Raw genomic sequence first — 21,426 nt, 5'->3', positions numbered from 1 at the left:
GTTACAAATAAATAATATATAATATGTCAAGTAGAGAACATGTAACGAAAAACTGATCTATAAAAATACAAGTTGGTTGGAAACATATCTTCTTTTTTCTTTCTTGTTTGATGCAAAACCAGTAATTCCAAAAGAGGAAGCCAAGGTTTTCCCCACAAAAGTTGTAATATGGTTAAATATTGTAGTAAAATTAGCAGTGATACCAAGAGTTGATTGCAAGGACATCAAGGAGAGGGATGGCAGTATTGGCACATACTGCTGATGGTGACTGGTGACAGCACTGGCAGCAGTAGTGATTGTGCATATGAATGTGTTCTCATTTCAAGCAAATATTTTAAAATATATATTATAAAAATTCATAACGATAACAAAAATTCTCTACATTCAAAGATATAAAGTACAAAGCAAACGTAGTCAACAGAAAAGCTTAACCATTCAACACGTGACGGGTTATTATGATTATTAGCTACAATAAGCAAGCAAGCAAGCAAGCAAAGGAAAGCAAGGGAGATAAATAAAAGCCTGTACATTGTGGAGAGTGGATCTCAAGGTCGCACTCACGGCGAAGCGTAAGCAAAGCGAAGCATGATATAATATATGCATTTCAATGGTATAATACAGAACTTCTTTTTTTTGAATGTCTCAGCTGACCCAAAGATAAAATTATTTTTTTCCCCCATTAACCTGTTAACTGCCGTACTCAGCAAAAGCATTCATTTAAAAATTTGGTCAGAAAACTTCTCCTTCAAATATCAATCGATTTAAATCACCCTCATCTTGGCAAAAAGTCTCAAACCTGGAGCCTCATGATGTCCCAGGTTTGAGATTTTTTGCCACGATGAGGGTCATTTAACTCGATCGATATATGAAGGATGAGTTTTCTGACCAAATTTTTGAATACATGTTTTGTTTGTTTTTAAGGGTTTTACGGCGCTTGCAACACATTAAGGTCATATCAGCGCCAGTAAAAAGGAAGAAAATGGGATAGTAAAAAGTTCTAGAATTACAATTAAAGCACAAAAGAAAAGGTAAGACAAAGGGGAACTGGGAACAAATAGGGAACAGATGTAGATTCCAAGAGCACACCGTCAAAGTACTTAGTTTGAGATCACCTAAAAGTCTCATCCAGACACAAACACAGGTCCCAACTAAGAGGAATACACTCAAATGTTTACCAATCATATAATATAATATTTAAACTAAACATAATACAATGCATAACAGAGAGATGATTTACAAGGAAAAAAATATCATCTCCCAAAACTATAACTATACATTCGACTGTTTCCCTCCCAGCCAAGGAACTCCGGCAAGGATCAGGACAAAACTAAGTAATCTCATTCCAAGACAATGACAGGAAACAATTGGAAAACGAGTATTGGGGGATAGAAGACACAGCATGTATCTCCCTGCCCACTTGAATACATGTTTTTCCTGAGTACAGCAGTGAACAGATTAAACTCCAATCATCATCTCTATATCAATTCATTTTGTATTTAGGCTGATATACTTTCATCAATATAATCAGAAGCTTTTTCAACTTCTATCTATAAATATTGTGTATTTGAAATGGTTGGAGATTTTATTTTTGGATCACTTGAGACACAATTAAATGCTTTATATATATATATATATATATATATATATATATATATATATATATATATATATATATATATATATATATATATATATATATATATATATATATATATTATATATAAAGAAAACTTACATAAAAACAATTTTTATATTTTTCGATATTGTCAATGTAATCCAAACCATCACATCCCAATGGTAAAAATAAAATAAAAACAAATAAAACCCCCTTTTAAAAACTGATATAGAACATCCACAACTCAAGTTTTGTATAGAAGGAACGAAATTGACATAACTTAGCTCTTTGTTGTTTTTAGCCAGCCATTTTTATGAGTAGTTCTCACTAAAATGTATCAATCATACGATAAACGATTAAGGTTACACATAGTTTTGTATGTTGGTATGTTATATCCGGCTGGTGGATGTTGTGAGTAATTTAGTATAGCATTAAATGGATGAAACAGAGAATACTAGAGTCAGAATGATGGAGTAGCATGAGTTAAGTACTGAGATCTTAAAGACTCACTCATGTCCAAGTTGTGCTACCTATTCTCAAAATGATCCCTCACTCATGATTCTGATACCCAGGGACGGCCTATGTTTTGTTTGTTTTTAAGGGTTTTACGGCGCTGGCAACACATTTAGGTCATTTCAGCACCAGTAATAGCGAAAAGATTCTACAATTACGATTAAAAGGACATGATAAAAAGTAAGACAAAGGGGTTTGGTTCAAATAGGGAACAGGTGTAGATTCCAAGAGAATACCATCAATGTACTTAGTTTGAGATCACCTAAAATTCTCATCAAGACACTAACAGAGGATTCCACCATGAGGAATACACTCAAATGTTTACAAACTTATCCAAAACAGAATACATAACTATCAATACATCACAGAAAGATGATTTACAAGGAAAAAATCATCTCTCAGAACTAATACTAAACATTTGACAGTTTCCTTCTCAGCTAAGGACTCCGCAGAAGGACGGCTTCATAATTCCAGCAAATTCAAATAGCACCAAAATAGTCTAATCTAAAATAATTCCAATGTTACAAATTATTTAGGATAAAGCGTCTTAGAGCTTAAAAGACATTTCATCACCTGCATTCAGTTACTTACCTTGACATTGAAAATATGTCAATTTAAGTCAGTATCGATGCTTATGTGAGTTCTTTTTTCTTTTTTAAGTTCACTTTTATGGTAACTGTGACATTTTCAAGTCATATCAGCATCAGTTTAATCAAAATTTATTTTTTAGATTTTGAGTTTGGCGGCATTTACAATACAAGCTCCCATGGAAAAGTAAGGCAATGTAACTCGTGCAAACAGAAAGGAAGTAGATCTCAGGAGAAATCTTTTTTTAGTATGTGTCCTAGTCTGGCGCCAAATATAAAACGCTGAATTCTCATAATTAGTACAATGTATCAATTCATTCACAATAAAATATGAATATCATAGGATGACTTAAATGTAAAAAATAAAGATAATCCCCCCCCCCCCTCCTCCCACCCCCTTCCTATCAAAAAACAAACAATACAAATAAATATATGTTTAACTTCATTCCTTTCAATGAGGGATCCCAGTCAAGCTTAGGGCAAGACTTTATACAAGGATTGAACAGAAAACAATGTGAAAAGAGAAAACAGATGCAAAGGAATAGAAAAATCAACGTGACGATTTCACTGACCCTCCGTATGAGAAGTCACAGCCACAGACACAAGTAATGATGTTTAAGCAGTGTTGCACATAATAAAAAAAAACTTAGATACACAGACACATCTTCTGAGCCTTATACACTTATTCAATCACAGTATAAGATTTGCATATACCTCCGACCTGATTATTCAAGGTAGCACAGAATTCATTGTACAAATATAAATATGTAAATATTATTTATTAAATAAAGCATTAAAAACTCTTAAATTCTAAACAGACTATTTACACGTATATACAATTGCCTGAAATTCATTCCGAATAAGTTACTAGAGTAAATTGAGAAATTTACTTAGACTAAAATCATGCCAGAGTACTCAACAGCAAAAAAATCTTCATGCTGAAAGTAAGAAATTTTATGTTTAATTAATACAGTACCAGACTAAGGACAAAAAAAAATTTAAAAAATTAGCCTTCCTCGGTTAGTATCAATCACAGACCTCAGGTCTCCACATTCACTTCCCAGTCAATGAAAACTCGATTTTTTGGGAAGAATTTTCTTGACCTATGAAATAGTCTCTAAGTGAATATATTTGTGAGAGTCATAGAGAATAAAATGGTGACTGTAGACATTAATAGTATGTTGACATCCATCATTAAAAGATGATTGACATGGCCATAATATGTGGATCTCATTATCTACTTCCTAAAAATAATCTGAATACGAAAGGATTACGCCAATGTCCCATGCGACTGACAGCAATGATATAGATAATCAGATACAAACAATAAAGATTAATTTTTTTTAACGAGTTAAAATCTAAACCATGAATGAACCACAAACAGTTCTCAAAATTCTCTGCCAGAACCAGTTAACTGCTGTACCCTGGAAAGACACGTATTTTGAAAAAAAATTTGGCCAGGAAACTGGTCCTTCAAATATCAATCCATTTAAATAACCCTCAACTTGGCAAAAAAAAACTCTCAAATCCGAGACCTCGCAAAGTTCCAGGTTTGAGAGTTTTTCCAAGATGAGGGTCATTTAAATTGATTGATATTCAAAAGACGAGTTTTCTGACCAAATCTTTAAATACGTGTCTTTCCAGAAGACAGCAGTTACCTTGTTAAATAATTCTTAGACATTATCTCTGTCCTACACAGCAGATCCCGCATTAGGAATAAAGTTACTAGTAGTCACATGTTTTACCATTTCATAAAATATATGTATTGCTATAGGCATGTTCAAAATTAAAATTAAATTGCATTATATATTAATAATATCTATAAGGCAGTGTGAATAATGGTTAACAAATACAAACAAAAATAAACGAGAGAGAGAGAGAGAGAGAGAGAGAGAGAGAGAGAGAGAGAGAGAGAGAGAGAGAGAGAGGAGAGAGAGAGAGAGAGAGAGAGAGGAAAGAGAGAGAGAGAGAGAGAGAGAGAAGAGAGGAAGAGAGAGAGAGGAGAGAGAAGAGAGAGAGAGAGAGAGAGAGAGAGAGAGAGAGAGAGAGAGAGAAATAATATTCAGTAAACTCCAGTAAGTTTCTCGTGTTAGTGTTAGTTTTTTTTTTTCCAATGAGTTCATTGGTCGAGTCTGGCCTTTATTACTTCTCTGTCGATTTACATTTATAACTCAAATCAAAATCGCGTGTAACTAATCATATTACCTTTGAACATGGGAAAGGCGAATATCATCATTCAGCATTCAAACTCTTAGATCAAACATTTTGAAGATATGATGAGAATACATGGGAAAGGCGAATATCATCATTCAGCATTCAAACTCCTAGATCAAACATTTTGAAGATATGATGAGAATATCATTTGAGATATCCTTATTGATATAAACATCTTAAACATCAGCATATTCAGTATGATAATTAAAGATAAGATAATGTTGAAAATAAAAACATATTTTGTCTGGAATATTCTAGAGTGTGATTGGCATATTACAGTCTTAAACACAAATGACTTTTTGTAATGAATAAAATAATATAAAACATTTCCATACACACAATTCGTATACAAGATGTCACACAAACATCCGCATGATTACCTATATAAATATATTCAATCAGAGCACAATAACAGTTCATCATGGTTTATTTTAACAATACAATAATATGGTTCAGCTGGTTTGCCAAGTTGTGAAGTCTGAATGATAAAAGTTGAGAAAATCTGTGACTCAAACTAAAGTTGTTATTAAGCTCGTCAAAATTTGCGCATTTATTATTGCTGTGAAATATAAGTTAGTCTTTTTTTTATACCTTCTCCAGCAACCTGTAAACTTCTTCTGGTCTAAAGCAGTGGATGGAAGGGGAGATGCAATGGTTTTAATATTAATGTTCAAAAGCTATCCTTTAGAGTTTCCATATTGGAGGCATTTGCAACATTTGCAGATTTGTAAACTATTAAACAAAACCTAATGGTACTGAAAGCTTTTCAAGGCACTTGATTACTCTGTAAATGAACTCTTATAGTGAAAGCTGTTGACATTAATTTTCAAATCTCGATAGCGTGATGCATGATTTTATACGTCATTGCCATCTTTGTGTTTCTTCTTTTGTCTGTATAATAACTCAAACGTCATAATGCAATTTTAATCCTAGAAAACATTTCAATAATTAAATATTTTTTTAATTTCAACATTTTCCATTGCAAAACGTCAGTATCAGCTCTTGGTTTCATCCTTTCAAGCCAACAGTTAAACCAATCCCATTGGCAAAATAAAGCAAATACGTTAGATAATTTTTAATCACCAGACCTCTTTTTCATCATTCAACATTCACAACCAGGTATAATTTATGATAATGAAGCATTTAATGCTTTAGGTGATAATATGGAACTGTATAAGCTGATTGAATGAATGCCATTGAAGTTATTTTTATAATTTTTGCTATAATCATTCACTTTAAACAAATTTACCTAAGGAGAATTAGAAGAAAGTGTAGTCTGTAAAAGCATTGTAGCCAACATTAAGATTAGTCTTTACAATGTTTGCATTTGCTTGGTTATATTAACATTGAACTTTGCACATTTCCATTTAATTAATTTTGTGATGGATAGTCATTGCTCCTCTTATTGGTAACAGCTTGTTATTAGAGAGTAATTCTTATTGCAATATGAAATAATTGGTGACTTATTAAATGATGAGAAAACCTGTTTAACAGATAAAAATAGATTTCAGACTATTTGTTAATTTCTTTGTTTCTGTTTAATTCATTTGATTAAATTTAGATAGACTTTTTCAAGCAGACAGCCCAACATGTTGAAAATGGCCACGACAATGAAAAAAACAAAAACAACCCAAATCCCATTCTTCAATGCGTCATTTTATGGAAAAGTAAAAAAAAATCATAGAAAATGAATCAGTGTAAAAAAAAAATTGTAGAAAATAAATCAGTGTAATTGAATGCATGAAATTAAATAATGAAACAAAATGGTATATTAAAAAATCCTCAAAAACGATTTCTACAAAGAGAAATATATGAATATATCAAATTATATGGGTGGCAACGAACTAAATGTTCGGCTCATAATATGAGCAGAACAACCAATAAAATTTGTTTTTTTAAACTCGGTAGTTGGTAAAATGAATGAAACAAACCTTGATCTAAGTATGAATGTGAAAGGACGGCATGATTCATATAGTTTGATATTATCACACATTGAGCGATTTGAATACATTTCTATAGTTGCTTAATAAACCATTCTTTAACAATCCACAGATTCCCCGTATTGGAACTGAAAATTTCTATCTAAGGCATATTTTACTTTTTTGTCTTCTCCAGTATACAAAACATTAAGCTCAAGCTCAGGTTCTTACAATGAAAAATACAGGTCTTAGGTCTCATTAAGGTCCAAACATGTCGGCCTTAATTCAAATATAACAAAGAGTTGAGAGTACAAATTCTAGTCTCTCTTTTCTCAATTGCGCATTTTCAAATAAGAAAATTTTATTGACAGTCTCTAAGTATAGAATCAACAGGGGATGCAAGCAAGGTGTCTTTCTAACATTTTTATTGAAATCCTCACAAGGATCATTACGCAACTCACTGGGAAGGAAACAAATTTTCTGATTTCAGTCAATATCGTTGAACGCATCCTGTTTTTTTGTTTGTTTATTGCTTTAGGTCTCTTCCAACACAAATGAGGTTATATGAGAGACCGCTGAAACAAAAAAACAAGCAATCTAACAAAAATAGTACAAATGTAAATCAAAATCATAACCTAAAGATATCATAAGCTAAATTATAAATAACTAAGAACAAACAGGCAGAAGATTTACAGAAAAAAAAATATCCCCTGTCAAAAATACAATCACAAACCAAAGAAGCAGGATAGGCAGTAAAGAGAAGAAGAAACGACATCACTATCGGATCGTACACCCATGCGAACATCATAGGTATATGATTCAAGGGTGATGCTCCCATCCAACCACCCGCATCCTGTGGTGTTCAGGCAAGCATGAAAGAGAAGGCAATTTAAGCAAACCAAAAAAAAAAAAGAAAAAGAACTAAAAAAGAAAATTAATAAATTGGAAAGGCGCTGATACAATGTGTTTTTATAATTTAAAAATATGTATATTTGAAAACAATAGTTTTTCTACATCTCATAAATTAGAGCAAAGACGTTACATAAAATGGAATGTTCATAACAACCTGTGCTCCTGTGTTAATGTTCTAGATGTAGATTTTATCAACAAAATCAAATATTGTAAGCCAAACTAAATAGATCAGTGGTAAGTGAGTAAATTATGAATGTATAAACATGACAAAAACATTTGATAAAAAATTAAACTGGTATTAAAGATAACAAATTGAAATAAAAGTTGACAGTTTTCGGAATCAATAACAAACCCTATACAAATTTAAGGTGATTGAGTGAAATCTGATGAATAAATTCAGGCAAATCATTTCATTAACAGCCATGATTTTTTCTATTTTAAAGACTAAGTAAAAACAAAAATTCAGAATTTCACATAAACAAAAATATGAATCAGCTATCCAACCTGTTGCTGCAATGCAAGCTTCTCAAATATCAATTTTTATCTGCACTTGTTACTCATGGAGAATAACTGCTACAATGCAATGAGACCTAAAGAATTTACGGCATTTATGTTTTGAATGTCATGGCTCAGCAACAGAATACATTGCAGCACAGAAATTTTGAACATGCAAAACTAAAACATAACGGAAATCTCAAACATGTCTCAATTCCCCTTTTTTTATCCCTCTATTTTCATAGTATTAGCTATACAAAAACCTTGAAACCTTACTGAGGCTATCATGGAAATCTCAAACAAACTGGACATTCGCTTGCGTGATCGTGTTCGAGGATAAAATTATTTTGCCTTGTTCGTATTGATTGAAACAAAGGCATATGACATTAATGACTTCACAAAACAAAACAAACATGACCATAACAACACAACAAGAACAACAAAAATAAAAAGAGACCATTATGTTGTATACAGGCCACTAAATAAAATGAAAACTAAAATGGAATGCATGAAACCGTAATGGTGGTTGGTGCATTGTAAAAATGGGAGAAAAAAAATCTAACAAGTTTTTTTATTTGATAAAATACCATTAATTTTTTCCTTCAGGCAGCCCAATGGCTTTGCTGTCTAAACAGTGACTGGTGTTATTAAGGTGGAAAAGTCTCAATTCAAGAACGTGTTGTCATTATGATATCTAAATTCTGTAAGTTCCATTTGAGAACAAGTTACAATGTTTTGCTCCTCTGTAAGACAAATTCAGTAATTTCCTCCTTCCGTTAACTCTCTTGAGTTCATATGCATGGAAAAATCGAACAAATTTGTTCGGTTTTCAATCATGGTGAACTCAAGAGAGTTAATTGCAGCAGTTGAAGAAAACTTCTGTTTCTGATAAAATTGTTAACACTATTTACATAAATTTTCAGAAAACATTGTGTGGTTAAAAGTAAGATCTTTTTTTTTCAACAAGATAATTTATATGCCTGGGATTTTAAAGTCCATCATCATAATCTGTCAACATTGCTTGTTGTTTCTTCTCTGCTTTGTACATCTTCATCTCTTCAGGACGTTTCCGTCGGAAAAAGCCAACCTAAATAAATAAAATATCAACATTTATTAAAGACTTCTTGAATTCTAAAAATGGAGGATTTAAAACAAATGAAGATGGCTAGAAAAATTGATTTTGCTTTTACTTTACTTATGAATTGAAAATACCTAACCTAAAAACGAAAGATGACATGAACAGGAAATGTTTAATTTATTGCATAATTAAAAGATAAAATGATGAAACATCGAAATATTATATAAATATAAGGCAGGTCTCTTTATTAATCAAGTACAGTTCAAAATTTCTGCTTTTAGTGGAAAACTTTGTTTATTCTTTTTTAATGGCTGCTTTAGACAAGTGGCCTTGACGATGAGATCTGAAGTACAGTTAGTAAAATGTTCCAACAATGTACAAGTGTGTTTAAGACTTCTATCAATCAAATCAAAAGAGAGAGAGAGAGAGACAGAGAGAGAGAGAGAGAGAAAGAGAGAGAGAGAGAAAGAGAGAGAGAGAGAGAGAGAGAGAGAGGGGGGAGACAGAGAGAGGAGGGAGACAGAGAGAGAGAAGAGAGAGAGGAGAGAGAGAGAGAGAGAGAGGGAGGAGAGAGAGAGAGAGAGAGAGAGGGAGAGAGAGAGAGAGAGAGAGAGAGAGAGGGGGAGAAGAGAGAGAGAGAGAGAGAAGAGAAGAGACAGAGAGAGAGAGAGAGAGAGAGAGAGAGAGAGAGAGAGAGAGAGAGAGAGAGAGAGAGAGAGAGAGAGAGAACAAGAACGTTTTGGAAAGATTACAAATATGAAAACGAAGATTTGAAATCATAGTGTCATGGAGAAAGGAGAAAAATGTATCCAAAAAGAAATTAAATAAACTCATTCAGAGATATACTTCTTTATTTTTATTTTTTAAAATGAAAACAAGACAGTCTGAGCCTAGTTTGAATTCTCTGTGAAAACAATTTCTTGACAACATTTAAAAATGACATAGAATGTTTCTGAATTCTATTGGAGCAGTAAACCTCTGCTATTAGTACAGATGGTCGCTATTAAGAGGTAACCCCCACAAGCGGGTTTGATTTGCATCAATTACTTACAAAATTGAAGTTATTTATTTTAAATGGAAAAAAAAAAGATATTGAAAAAATGCATCTTCCAAATGTGAAAAGCCTCTCATAATCTTACCTTGTACAAAATCAAAATGACGACAAGAAGCAAGATGATGCCTACGATGACAGCCACTAGGATGATCCACCATTTGATCTTCTGGCCTGATATCTCTTTATAGTCTGGAATAGCTCTTGTGATGGCCTGCGTTAACATAAATTAATATAGTAATGAACAAAAATAATGGAAACATGTTTGGCGATGGAATAGCATTATTGGTTTTTATAAGAAATTTATAACTTAAAATAAAACGAATACATAGAATTTAAAATATACAATAAAATTTGTAAACAATTTTTTTTTAAAAAATTGACCAGATAAAAAATGACCTACTCTTTGATAGTCGTTGCTTGTATCTGTTTGTTGAATCATGGAATTTTTGGGGAGGGTTAAGTTACCGAATGAGATAATTTGGACATCCGTTGCCTTACGATAGTCCTGTGTAATGAAAGATATGAACAAGATTGAAAAAAGTGAACATTTCAGAGTCATGAGGGAAGGGAAAAGGTGAATGAGATAAGAATAATCTTTTTTATATTGTACATTCATGTTATATCAAACCCTGATGAATGTTTCATCGGAAGAAAGACTCTTCTAACAAATGTTTTCTTCCTTACATTCTTATACTCCTAGATCATGTATCTTTAATTCCCTTTGAAACATACACAGCTATGTCATGTATGACTTAAAAAGACAATCAAATGGTTTCATTCTTTGGGTTAAGAAAAACAACTCTTCTAACAGTTTCAATTCAAGTCTGTTGCCCATGCCTTATAATTCAATTTTATTTCAATTTATGTCACTTTGTAGTTTATATTATCCAAAAATATTGGCCTTTATGGGACTGCGTGGCTCAGCAGTACAGTCTTTGCTTCGTACCTGAAAGGTACCGAGTTCGACTACCCGCCACGTTGTGTGGCCTTGAGCAAGTCACCTAGCCTTAGCTCAATTTGCGGCGCTACACTGTGACTGACGCCTGGGTTATTCCAGTCTTTCCTTGGAATAGACCCTAAAGAAAAATTTCCCTTTAGGGATGAATAAAGGGAATTTATTAATTTTTTTTTTATATATAGCAGACTCACTTTGAAGATTATCAATTCTAAATATTGCTTCTTTCTTCTTATTCAAATTAAAATCTCATACACTCTACAATTTGCCACTGCTAGCTCCACTACTTGAAATTTTCTTGAATGAGAAAATGGCAGCAACTTCGTAAGTCATATAGTAAAAACAAAATGGAAGGACAACTTACAGACAAGAGAGTACTTTCCCAGAGCCTTGAGTCCATGGTGATCTGTACCCAACCCACGCCTGGCTCCAGCTTGCCCAGTTTACATTTGAATTCAAAACACTTGGCTGTCTTGTCCATGCAACTCTACAATGGATTATGTGTATATAATGATATACAAAATAGACATAACACAGTTGACGTCACTCAGGTCTTTGTAATTTTTTTTTTTTGCTATCCATTTTTATGAGTAATTCTTACTAAACTGTATTAAGCAGACTATAAACCTTCAAGGCCATACATAGTTTTGTGTGTTGGTCCATTATATTTCTGGATGGCAATGTTGTGAGTTTCTTAGCCAAGCACACAGTATCTATTCTATCTTAATCTAGAGGCCCATCCAAAGTTTCGCTGGCCCAAGGTCTCCACTGATAGTGAAATACTTCCGTGATTTCTAGGGACTCATGGATATTTACAACAAATAAAATAACATCTTTCACTCAAAAACATTTCATCACAGAAAACCCAGCCTCCGTGTCTCGTTCATGGGCACGGATAGAACAGCTACAGGGGGTTAGACACAATCAGCTCAGTTACTAAGATCTAAATCATAATTCTCACCATGATGACAAATCCAACGCTTCTTTTCTTTGCCTCCGCTTGTCTTTTGGTTCTTGACTTGGGGAATGTGCTAGAAGAATTGGATTTGTCCCCACCGGTGGCTTCATTGTAAGGAAATAAAATATTGCTGGGGTCTTGAACTGCTTCTGGTTCTGTCTCCCTCACCTCCTGTTTAAAAGGAACAAAAAAAAAAAAAATCTGCTTTATCCAAAGGTGGTCAAAACATTCAAAGTTTGAGATTGACAAAGATTTGATTTGCCTTTAAGTTAGATTATTTCATAGTCCCAAGTCCACCAAACCATGACTAGATATTTGCGTCTTTTTCATAAAGACTAATTATTAAATTAATGAAGTTTAAGTCAAAGAATTGTATGTCTAAGCCGGTACGGTAGCTTAAATCTTATTAAAAGGCAAAAAGTGGTCGGCTCAATGACTTTAAAGGAAAATCATCATACATTGCTTTTGCATACTAGTTTTTAAAGGTAAAAAATAGCAACCAAGCCTCGGTATTAGATTTTTAAAGAAAAGCTCAAATACTGACAGTGCAATGGAAAAATATCTGATCTAAAAAATAAACAAATTTTCATCTAAAGAAATATGAATAAGCTATTTCTGCTGTTCTTTTTATGCTAGACTCACAGATTTTGGAATATTTCTTATTATTTACCCCAGGAACAAATAAAAAAGTAACAATAACTAAGCATCTATACAGTGCAATATCTATGCCCAAAGCACTCTACAAGGAGTCCCTAACCAACAGCAACACTTAACACGTAGGACAAGATAAGACGATGCCTGTTAGGCGATATTACAATTTTTCCGACAGAGACAATGATGTTAATGGCCAGGAACTCAGTTTACATCTGAATATAATTACAGAATATGAGCCTTCTCCACAGACCTCGAACCCTGGACCGTCTGATCCGATGAGTCATACCATTAGACCATATAGCTGTACAATAGGAACTTGACCCTGAGATCCTTAATTTCAATTAGAGTTATAATACATGTCAGTATGTCAAATCTTGTTTGAACTATACAACCACTTGCATTACTTTTTGACTCCTCATTGTAAAGAATAAAGCCATAACAATGACTAATCTCATTTTAAATTTGTTTTAGACCGAAGAATTCAGAATTCATCCTTTCATGTCAATAAAAAACGTTTTTCTAGTTTTATACCCCCTAGACTCACTTATTCAGTCAATGTTGTAAACAAAGAATCAAGACATACAAACTTTTGGACACATTGAGTAATTTTCAAACTATTAGCACCTCTAATGGTACAAAGACTAACAAGAAACAAACATAATATGACAAAAAACATCCAGTAGACAGACTCAGCAGCCCTGTAGTTTTTTTTCTAACTTACCCGAATGTTGAGAGGATTGACATACTGCTCAATGTCTTTGTCATTACACTGGACTTTCACAGAACCACTTATCTAGGGAAGAAAGTGATGCCATCAAATGTATCGTGATTCATAATATATGTAAATGTTGCTGCTCTAAGCTCAAAGAAATAAATAACAATGTGAAATTGAATGTAAGCTTCAATTTAATTTACGAAAACAGATAAAATAGACGTTTCAGGTTTCCCCTTATCAACAAAACAGGATGAATGAAACACTACAGACGAATGAGATAATGCGGTAGTGGCGTTGTTATTAACAACTACCAAATTATCTCATTCGTCTGTAGTGTTTCATTCATCCTGTTTTGTTGATAAGGGGAAACCCGAAACGTCCATTTTATGTTTTTGTATATTAAATTGAAGCTTACATTCAATTTCACATTGTTATTTATTTCATACAATATGGTGTAAAAAACTCTTGTCAAACAATTATTTGTTGTTTTCAATATCAAAACAATCATTCAGGATATAAATAATTAAAACAATACATTTGTTGGTGAATTTCAACAGCGACATGAACATTTAAAAGTAATAACATGTCTGTGAGGTATGCTGGTATTATAGAAGAGATATTTTTAAAAACACAAAATGAGGTCTGTATTAGATGAATTTCTAAAAGCCTTACATTCTTGCCTACCTTTGGCTTACGCATCAAGTAGAGAAGGTATTTCCCATTACTGCCATCGCTTCCTGCCACTTCATAAGGCCAGTAGATGGTGATGTAAGACTCAGAAATGACACCCGGGCCATAGTTCTTTACCTGAAGAAAGAAAACATAATTTATGTCGGGTATCCATTTTATTTCTTTTTAGGGATGTTACAGTGCTGAATCTGAAAGTGGGGTGGATTGGGTACACCCTTTGGAAGCCAGCATCCAGTATCACGCATCAGGCACTTCTATGGTAGTGAGATGAAGGAATAAGGCATTGTACTTGCATCTCATCTGATGGACCCCTGTTTAGCCAGCATCATGTTTGTTTGTTTTTCCTTGAGCTTGAAACTGTGTTGCTTTGCTGTCCTGCACTGTCGCTGCAACCTGTTTCTCCCCCCCCCCCCCCCCCCCCCCCCCCCCCCCCCCCCCCCCCCCCCCCCCCCCCCCCCCCCGAGAAGGCAGAGGAGGTGGGGGATGAGAAGAGAGAAGAAGAAGAAGAAGAAGAAGAAGAAGAAGAAGAAGAAGAAGAAGAAGAAGAAGAAGAAGAAGAAGAAGAAGACCACCAACAACACCAACAACACCAACAACAACAAGTAGAAGGAAAAGGATGAGGAGAGAAGGAGGACGACGACGATGGCGAGGAAGATGAGAAAATGGAGGATGAGATGGAAGAGGAGGAGGATGAAGAGATAGTAGAGGAGATTTAGGAAAAGAAGAGGGAAGAGGAAGGTGAGGAAGCAAAAAAAAAAAAAAAACAAAAAAAAAAAAACAAAAACAATTAAATAAGCTAAAGGAGAATCCATCCTTGAAGATAACAAAAACTAATGCTTGGTTTCCATGTGGTCAAACTGAGAGAGAATAGTTACAGAGATATAAGAAGTAGGTTGGGATCAGGTAAAGGGAGTAGCCTCGGCAGACAACAATGATAGGGTGGTCCATTAGATATTGACAGACTATTTTTGTTTACCTTTGATAGGGGGATGATATGTGTTTATGTTTAGCTTTTGTTTTTAGTGGTTTTAAGGCGCTTGAAGTTGCAATTAACCAAAGTTGAGTTTCCATTGCAACATTTTACACATATATGGTAAACTAAAGGTGAAAGGCTAACAGGGGTAAATCCTTTAAGTGCTTTTGATAAAAACAAGTAAATATAGAAAGTGAGTGCAGTTAAAATAACAATTTTAAAAAATCCATAGCCATCAAAGAATACCTTTATTCCACCAATCAAAATAAGATCCTTAAATATTTCGTAACCAATAAGTTGTAAAAGGTTTTATTTTGCAAATGAATTCAAGTTATATATCGTGATGACATAAAAAAATAGTTGCTTCTTCATCATCATACATATCACCCCCATTTTCCCTTGCAAGATAAATATATCAATGGGTAAAAACAAAAATGGGTATTATAAAGGCAATTTGACTCAGCTGTCTAAAGAAAAAGCACATAATTTTCACTTTTTATATTTTGTGTATGAGGGAGAGGGAGCAGAAGATAATTCAGCGACAGTCACTTAGCGTATATCATTCAATGATCTTCTTCATATCAAATAACCATTCTGTTGTTTTTCTCCATCTGCTAGAATGACAATTTTGACCCTAAAAAAATTATGGATTTATACTCATATACGACAAGTGGTTATTTCATATGGCCCATCACCCATCTTTTCAATCTTTATTTAAGACATAAAATGAACAAAAATGTTATGCAATCATTGAATGTAATTTTTATTCAACATTCAATGGTTGTGCTTTTTTTTTTAATTAAGAAATGATAGGGTTTTCCACAATTAAAAAAAAACAAAGATCAAAATAATATTCATTATCTCCTCAGTCAAAAAGATATCTTAAATTTCTTGTCATTTGATTAACAAGAATTTTAAAATGATCAAGAAACAACTTTATTCTCAAACTTAGCTTAAAATGTTAAGAACAAGAATTTCTTAAGTACCATTGGATTCAATTAAACTGAATAACTACAACTGAAAAACTTTTGTATATTTCCTAATAATAAAAATCAAAACAACTGAAAAGTGTTTTTTTCTCTTAAAATCATTATCTCCGTTTGTCCCATTTGAGATAATGAGGATTATTTCCCCTAATATTTCTCATACAGTCTATCATTTTATCAAGATTAAACTTCAAATTCATACAAATCTATGGGCATTTTTGTCCCAATTGATGTATAAAATAAAGTTTACATTTCAATTTATCTCATAGACGGAAAATCTCAAAAAGTAGAAAAATGGACTTAATGAGTTTTGAAAAACCAACCTTTAATTGATTACAAGAGATCATATCTGATCATAACATCTGAAGTGTATTGTTGGATGAAGTAACAAGTAACGAGTAATACCCTTATCACTTCAAATCACAGTCCAAAGGCCGTGTAGATTTGATGATTTCAACTATCACTGACCCTGGTCTTCTTATCAACCCAGCATGCCCGAATTGAGTCCTCAAATATGTAGAAATAAATGGTCTTACAAGATCAATCAACATACTGTCCTTCACGACAACAATAACAACAACAAAAACAAAACAGAAACAAAAACAAACCAAAAAAAAAACACATATACACCAGAAAAAATAAAAATACTGAAAACACCACCACATTGCCTGACACAAAATCAGCTAAAAATATGACCAACAGATTGAAAATCCCCCCCAAAAATAAATTAAAATAAATTTATAAATAAATGAAATAAAATAAAATAAAATAAAATTCTCTTTCCTACTCCCAAAGAAATATTTATCTTATGAGTCAATCGAGGAGTAAAAATTTTTTTTCTTAATGAACATAAGCCAACCCAAAAAAAGAGCAAACAAGAACTTAGTTTTTTTATTAAGTGGGGGAAAAAAAAAAGATGCTGACAATGGGGTTCTAGGTTCTCTAGGTACTAATACAATGCTTAATCCACTAGGTCCTCTCTCGCTTTTAAAATAATCAGCTACAGGCCCCAGTAAAAAATAAATTCTAGGAAGAGACATGCTAATTTCAATGAAAGACGTGAATGCAAATGTTAGCACCATCAATGATGGAAGTGTGAAATAAATTAAAAAGAAATAGCAATGAGGAAAGTGAGCTTCTGTTGATTTCAGCTGATTCAATGAACTTGAGATATAAGGAATGCTTTTCCCAAATAAACACTGTCAAACACTGGCAAGTCAAAGACTTCGTATAGCAAGTGGATGTTCTGGATAAAACTCTTCTTCGGTAAATGTAAATAGAAAATTAAACAATGACATGACAGGGTCTTAGCAGCTTGAGTAGACATGTTGACTAAATTGCCTAAACTGTTCGAGATTGATGAGGTAATACACAAAAAAGATACTTGCATATCAGTCCCAATTTGTGCTCATTTTTTTTATTTATCACACATTCATATGAGCATTTGTCTTAAATTTTCTGTTATTTCACCAAGGCTTTCGTTCCACAGGCTGATGGTTCCCTGGAAAAAGTTATCTTTTTTTCTTTGCATGATTCTCTCCTAAACAATGCGGTTGCAAACCATCTGGGTGGTAGCTTCTAGTGCATTTATTGTTTTTTCGTTAAGTGTAACATTCTGGCAATATTATTCCTTTTTTAAATTTTAATTTGTAATTGTTAATAAAAAGCTTCCATCTATAATTCAATGACAATTTTTGGCCCTTTTCTTTGTTACCTGGTAATTGTGTTTGACCGGTGCACCAATGTCTTGCTCATCATCAATAGCGCTGGCTCCTCTTGGCTCCCCCTCACACAAAATGGATTTATCAGGAACGACAGACCTGAAACAGAAATTGGCAGGAAGACCTCAAAGTCAATATAGGTCCAATTTTATTAAACTTACTTTTTTCCTTTTACCTCACACTACACCCTTTAAAGCTTATCCTCAGCAAGTGTTTCTCTAACTAATCCACACAGTAATGGACTAAGATCAGTGCACAATATTAAGGAAATATAAAGGGTATATTACAGGAGATGTTATGCCAAGGCAATCAACTTATTAAAATATATATATACAACAGAAATAAACAATTTATCTGATTTTGAATTCCATTATCCACTGTAAAAAAAAAGGTACAAAATATTCAATGTACTTACGCAGCAAGTCCTATGTCAGCTCTATTGATAACCCTGAATTTCATGATGACCTTATCACCATCTGGTGTTGTTTCTGTGCTTGATCTAAACAAAAGAAATAAACAATTAAAATATTAAATATTATTATATACTATTGCCAAATTTTCAGGATTCGATAAATTATAGCAATAATTACACCAGAAGAAGTTGAAGGGAATTAATGAAGAAGACAAGAAGTGATAGAAAAAAGATTTTCTTTCATCATCTAGAGAATTTTATAGGAGACCAAAAGTCCGGAAAATAAAAAGGAAATAGAGAAATATAAAATATGGACTGAATGTCTAGTTTATTAAAAGGAAACAGATGACTGCCATGCTGCATAGTCCCGTCTAGCTATTAAGGCAGAGATTATTGTATGCAAATTGCTTTCTTTCCTTTGGATAGGCCACTAGTCTATTGCAAAGTATTTTCTGCCAGATCTAACTGACCCAGCTACCCAATCACTGCTGGGTGGCCACAGGGGTCAGAAAAAATATCTCAGACGTCACCCAGGATTGATCTCAGTCCCTATGCGTGTAAAACGAGTGCTCTACCAGTGAGTGATATACCCTGTAAAAGCTAAAGGTGCCTAAGTGAGCTGGTAAAGATGTAAAAATGTTTCGAAAGAATAAAAGTGACTCGCTATGTTGAAACAGTGACAAAACACACCAAAAAAAAAAAATAAATAAATAAAAAATTATGAGAAAATAACATTTGAACAATAAAAGTGCCAGAGAGAGATAGATTGGGGAAGAAATGCGGATACAGGAAGAACGGAATGTAGATAGAGTGGGAATGTGGACGAGTGATTAATCGTAATAACACTGAACTATTGGCTTGTAAGCTAAATGACTAAACATGCTTAGAAAAAACCCCAAAAAACCCAGAAAAAAATGCGAATGTATCAAGAGTTGGAGGGTATGAACATGTCTCTCTATCTCTCTGCTTGTCTCATTTCTTTCCCTTTCCTTCTCTCTCTTAGGACCATATCCACTTATAAATCACCTCTCTTAAAACCCCTCCCTTTAAGAAAAATATTTACTCCGCCTGACAAGCCGATCATTCTCTTCCCCGAAAAATTTATCTCTTTGATACTTTCATCATTCAAATATGGTTTTCTTTTTCATCATTTTTCACACATCTCCTGAAGAAGGAGCTGAATTGTCATTTATTTTGTATATACATTGTTTCAACTTGTATGAGTCACATTTGGTCTTTTAATTCTTTTTTACAAGGTATTCTCTCTGACTCTGATCTTCACCATCCACTCTGTTGTGAGGTGACTTCTATACTACATGTTGCGGCTATGTGGTCTTGTGGTATGACACTCGCTTTCGGATCGGAAGGTCATGGGTTTGCACCTCGCTAGACGCATAGTTGAGAAAAGACTCTTTACTCAAATTCTCTCACCATACTCAGGTGTAAAATGAGTACCTGGCCGTTAACAGCATTGTCTCTGTCCGAGAAAAAAAAATGCAATATCGCCCAACAGGCGTCATGTCTCGTTCTACATGTTATGTGTTGCTCACGGACCCCTTGTAAAGTGCTTTGAAGTGGATATTGCGCTATATAAAATCTCATTAAAAATTTTTTTTACATGTTCTTCACTTGATCTAATATTATGTTTTCCTAATATCATTTATTTAAACTTTCTATAATAACCAAAGGTGGAATGTGTCACCTTGGATGGTGTGAGTGTCCTTAAGGAAATGGGAAGGGTTACAAAAATGTCCAGTGGCATCGAAAAAGAATAAGAAAAAGATAAAAAGGGATCAAATTCATGCATTGAAAAAAAAAAAAAAAAAACCCAAGGAAGAAAATAATTTATATATATATAGATTCAACTTTTGATCCTGGAATCATACCTCTATTATTTGTTTTAATCTATACTTTTTTCTTGCAATGGTACGACATTCACAGAAACTTAAGTTTTTAAATGATTTTTGGGACTACTGCCACTACTACTACTACTACTACTACTACTACTACTACTACTACTACTACTACTACTACTACTACTACTACTACTACTACTACTACTACTACTACTACTACCAGTACTACTACTACTACTACTACTACTACCAGTACTACTATTACTACTACCAGTACTACTACTACTACTACTACTACTACTACTTCTATTACTACTACCCCTACTACTATTACTACTACTACAGATTACGATTTAATCCATGTTCTATAGTTTCAAAGGTACGACTTGCATTGCTCAATAATGCAATGAGACTTACGTATTGACCCAAGCGGTGATGTTGTACAAATCAGTGGATTCAGCAAGTTCCTTGGGAATATTGAGCCTGACCTTAAAGGCTACAGCATCATCAGTGCGAAAAGGATTTCCAATCTGATCACACCATATCATATGATCTCCATCATTTTGGCATGTCACTAGTAATGACTCCTATATCAAAGTAGAAAAAGTAATTTATTACAATTCAATATCATTCAAAATTATCTGCAGAAAAATATGTGGGAAAAAAAACAAAAAAAAAAAAAACAACAAAAAATAAAAATAACAAAAATAAATATAAAAAAAAAAAAAAAATCAAAATACTTGTCAGGTAAGTCCAAATTTTAATGTGCTTTTCAAAGAAAAGAAAAAACCTGAACATCACACAAAAAATGATGCTAACAAAAAAACTTGTCCATGGTCAATGAGGATGCTAATTAAAAGCCAGGTGCCAAAATGTACATAAAATTATTCTGTATCATGAGATCTTAATTTGGACAGATTTGCTGGAGATTATAGATGCCAATCTCAATTTTTCAGTTCCCTTGAAAAAAAGAAGTTAAAAATACAGTGAACGATGAGTTATGCTACGAAGCTTTGATGTAAAATAGAAACTGAATCAGTTACAGAAAGTACAGATGCTATAAATTAAATAAATAAATAAATAACCTAAAATTGAATTAATCAATGTAAATATAAGCAT

At 33.2% G+C, this 21,426-nt stretch overlaps 1 protein-coding gene across 1 annotated transcript in view; it reads right to left on the bottom strand.

The window, feature by feature from the left end:
- LOC144964198 (integrin alpha-PS1-like) overlaps window positions 1-21,426 on the bottom strand; it is a 96,948-nt gene that overhangs the window by 4,780 nt on the left and 70,742 nt on the right. Inside the window, exons 17-26 of the mRNA XM_078898180.1 lie at window positions 20,725-20,894; window positions 18,455-18,538; window positions 18,033-18,138; window positions 14,354-14,476; window positions 13,676-13,747; window positions 12,304-12,471; window positions 11,707-11,829; window positions 10,788-10,892; window positions 10,473-10,598; window positions 4,862-9,342 (exon numbers count right to left, since the gene is read on the bottom strand). Of these exons, the coding sequence (XP_078754306.1) occupies window positions 9,244-9,342; window positions 10,473-10,598; window positions 10,788-10,892; window positions 11,707-11,829; window positions 12,304-12,471; window positions 13,676-13,747; window positions 14,354-14,476; window positions 18,033-18,138; window positions 18,455-18,538; window positions 20,725-20,894 (1,176 nt within the window). The 3' untranslated portion in view covers window positions 4,862-9,243. The remainder of the gene's footprint in view (window positions 1-4,861; window positions 9,343-10,472; window positions 10,599-10,787; window positions 10,893-11,706; window positions 11,830-12,303; window positions 12,472-13,675; window positions 13,748-14,353; window positions 14,477-18,032; window positions 18,139-18,454; window positions 18,539-20,724; window positions 20,895-21,426) is intronic.

This window comes from Berghia stephanieae, chromosome 2 (assembly GCF_034508935.2).
Source record: "Berghia stephanieae isolate SIO BIC M18660-M18661 chromosome 2, UCSD_Bste_1.3, whole genome shotgun sequence".
Taxonomy (NCBI): Eukaryota; Metazoa; Mollusca; class Gastropoda; order Nudibranchia; family Aeolidiidae; genus Berghia; species Berghia stephanieae.
This window is presented reverse-complemented; position numbering and strand designations above follow the sequence as displayed.